We start from the raw sequence: 2,869 nt of genomic DNA, 5'->3' as shown, positions 1-2,869 counted from the left end.
TTTTTCATGAAATTTTCTTGGGAAATTTTTAGATTACACCAAAGGTTACAATCTCCTGAATCACTCCATTTCATACAACGAAAAAGACCCACCGAAAGACAAAATTTTGAAAAAAGAAGAAGTAAAAAAGCGTACATACACACACACACACACACATATATTTTGGTTGTAATAATTTCCCTCGACAGGTTTAAGGTTTCGGGGCTTCAATGGCTATCATGGGAGGCTGTGGCATTGGAGCACCGATGGCAATTGCTGGAACCGCGGACATTCTTTTATCTTCATTTTTCTGTGTCACTCCGATCATAATATTTGCTTCAATATCTTCGATAATCATTCCATTTTGATTCTGCTTTTGGTTGGCATTTCCAGTGTTGTTACCGCCCTTTACTGGTTCAAGAATTTCCTCTGCTTCTTTCTCTTTGTACTCCTTGTATTTTCCCCACAGAACCGAGTACAGTCCCATCACTATCAGCACTGCCCCAATAACACTGCAAAAAGGTAGATTTAAGTTTGAAAAAAGTACTCGAGAAATGGTTCATTTTGATTAGTTTTTCGGTTGTTTCGAAAGATCTATACGTACCCTCCAACATATATTTTTTCTGCCAAAATGAAAGATCCCATGATTGCTACAATGATCATCATCAACGGGCTGAAAGCTGTGACAAATACCGGCCCTCTTTTTTGCATCACAAGGCCTTGAACATAGTATGCAATGCTCGATGAAACAATACCCTGTACATACATGTTTAGATGAATGTGTTATTCAACAAAGTACTATATATGAAAAATAAGTAAAGGAAAACGTTTCGATTGTGAACTTACGGCATAGGCAGCAGCTAGCAGATTCATGTCCCATCCTATGGCCCAAGCATTTGGCTTGTGCTCCATCACTAAAGTGACAACAATAGATTGCAGTGTTCCCATAAAGCACACAAGGGCAGTCAATGAAAGCTGGGCTGTGTATTTCCTTAACGTAATGGCCTGTATTCAGAAAATCAAGAGAAGTGCTCGATCATTTTCTTTACAAAATTCTTGGGTCTTGCATGGCCTATATGCAATATCGACCTGTTTCTATGAGTTTGGATAAATTATTTTCAGCGGAGCGAAACGGTGTAACGAACCTGAAGAATGAAGAAAGAAGCCCAAGCAAAAGTGGCCAAGATGAGCAGAATCGAACCCTTAACCCAATCTTGGTCAGTGCCTTGAGTTGTGTCAGCAACATAGGATTTCCTAGGATGAATGTATTTGGACCATACCATGTTGATCACATCACCTTTGTATAGTGTCATAAACATGGCTCCCGCAACCGTCACTATTGTTCCCACCACCTTCGCTTGGCACCTCACCTTTTTTATATTCACCTTCTCCATCCTACACATTACAAGTGCACCACCCTCGATTATATTCGGTTCGAAAATCGTCTGCTTTCAATCCTCTTTATTCGAAAGTATTTACTTCCTATAGCATACACATGCAATGCGCACACACACACACACACACACATACCTGCAGATAACTGCCATAACAAATGTCATCGCGGGGAGCATGTTACTCATGGCACATGAAAAAGTCGGGGAAGTGTATTTCAGCCCAGCATAGTAGAAATTCTGATCGATCACCGGCCTGCAATATCCAGATCCGAATAGAATATTAATATTAGATCAGTCCGCTTTTGCACAGCATAGAAACTTAACATTAACCCAAGCATCACGTCTCAGTTCCGAAACTCACCCGAGAAGTCCCAACACAAATAGCTGCAAGAAAATCGTGTACGTAATCTTCGGCCTCACTTTCCTATGTCAAAAACCAAGAATCAAGAAGATTCAGCTCTCATTTCTTGAAAACAAATAAAAATAATCAAAAGTGGTAAAAAAAAGTGAATATATATATATGTCATCAACCTTTCCAGAAAAATAGCAAAGGGAGCAATGACCGCAGTGGCAAAGGCATGCCTATACACAACCAAGACATAGTGACTCATCCCTCTATTAAGTGAAACTTTGGTTATAATATTCATCCCAGCATAGCCAAATTGTAAGCAAATCATGGCTACGTAAGGCTTAGCCTTCTCATAAAATTTCCCAAGGCCTCCTTTTCCTTCCATTTTTCCAAACTCTTTCTTAAGCTATGTACGTAATAAGAAGAAGAAAAAAAACACTAAGAATTTCGGTTCTGTAAGAGACTGAGGAAAACACACTTGGAAGAGCTTGTGTTTGTCCTAAGGAAAGTAGGACTCGACACTGGCATATTTATAGCCAAAAAACAATGAGAGGAGAGGGGTGTTTTGGTCTTTTCACCTGGCATGCATGATCTGCATCTGAAAGAATATTCTAATTTGTCATCAATAAACGATTGATCTGATATCCACGTGGCTCAAATCGAGGCCGATGATTATCATCAGTGGGTTCCAATTTTATAGTAAGTGGTTGATGATATATGCAACTAAGGNTTCTTTTTTTTTTTTTTTTTTTTTTTTGATTCCATGTTGCATGCAAATTGGTTAACTTCAATTTTATTTTATGACACAATTCCCACTATAATTTTTTTTTGTGTGACTTTTCATTTCCACCTAGTAGAATATTATTAAGACAGTAACCACCACCTCGTTAATTTCAATGAAAGATGACCCGGCACCCTTACTGCATGCATGATGCCGAAATCAAACTGTTTGAATACATTTCAAATTAATTTTTTTTATTACAATACGGCGGGGTGTCACGCCCCGAACCCGGAACGTAGACGGTTGGGATGGTATTGTACTAGAAAAGCGGTTCAACCGTTTTTCGAATTTATTTTATCCTTGAAAAATTAATTTTCTTATTTTTAAAATCTTAAATTTTAATATTTGGCTATACATATACATGAT

The 2,869-nt window shown here is 38.2% G+C and overlaps 1 protein-coding gene across 1 annotated transcript; it reads right to left on the bottom strand.

Moving 5' to 3' along the window:
* On the bottom strand, positions 1-2,217 carry LOC140963672 (WAT1-related protein At5g07050-like). The gene is made up of 7 exons (XM_073423075.1): positions 1,905-2,217; positions 1,735-1,797; positions 1,510-1,626; positions 1,125-1,374; positions 826-984; positions 584-735; positions 1-491 (listed from the first exon to the last, which is right to left on the bottom strand). Exons 1-7 carry the CDS (start codon positions 2,105-2,107, stop codon positions 191-193), a joined length of 1,245 nt encoding a protein of 414 aa, XP_073279176.1. The 5' UTR covers positions 2,108-2,217; the 3' UTR covers positions 1-190.
* Positions 2,218-2,869: the final 652 nt, after the last annotated feature.

Source organism: Primulina huaijiensis, chromosome 17 (assembly GCF_012295235.1).
Source record: "Primulina huaijiensis isolate GDHJ02 chromosome 17, ASM1229523v2, whole genome shotgun sequence".
Lineage (NCBI taxonomy): Eukaryota > Viridiplantae > Streptophyta > Magnoliopsida > Lamiales > Gesneriaceae > Primulina > Primulina huaijiensis.
Note: the sequence above shows the minus strand (reverse complement) of the source record. Positions and strands in the feature narration are given on the sequence as shown.

Excerpts from the sequence above, each read along its gene's own strand:
- LOC140963672 (XM_073423075.1), bottom strand. The coding sequence starts at position 2,107 with ATGGAAGGAAAAGGAGGCCTTGGGAAATTTTATGAGAAGGCTAAGCCT. Across the intron at positions 1,375-1,509 it reads GTTATGGCAGTTATCTGCAG|GATGGAGAAGGTGAATATAA; the intron begins GTATGTGTGTGT and ends TGTAATGTGTAG. Across the intron at positions 492-583 it reads GAAAAAATATATGTTGGAGG|TGTTATTGGGGCAGTGCTGA; the intron begins GTACGTATAGAT and ends ACCTTTTTGCAG.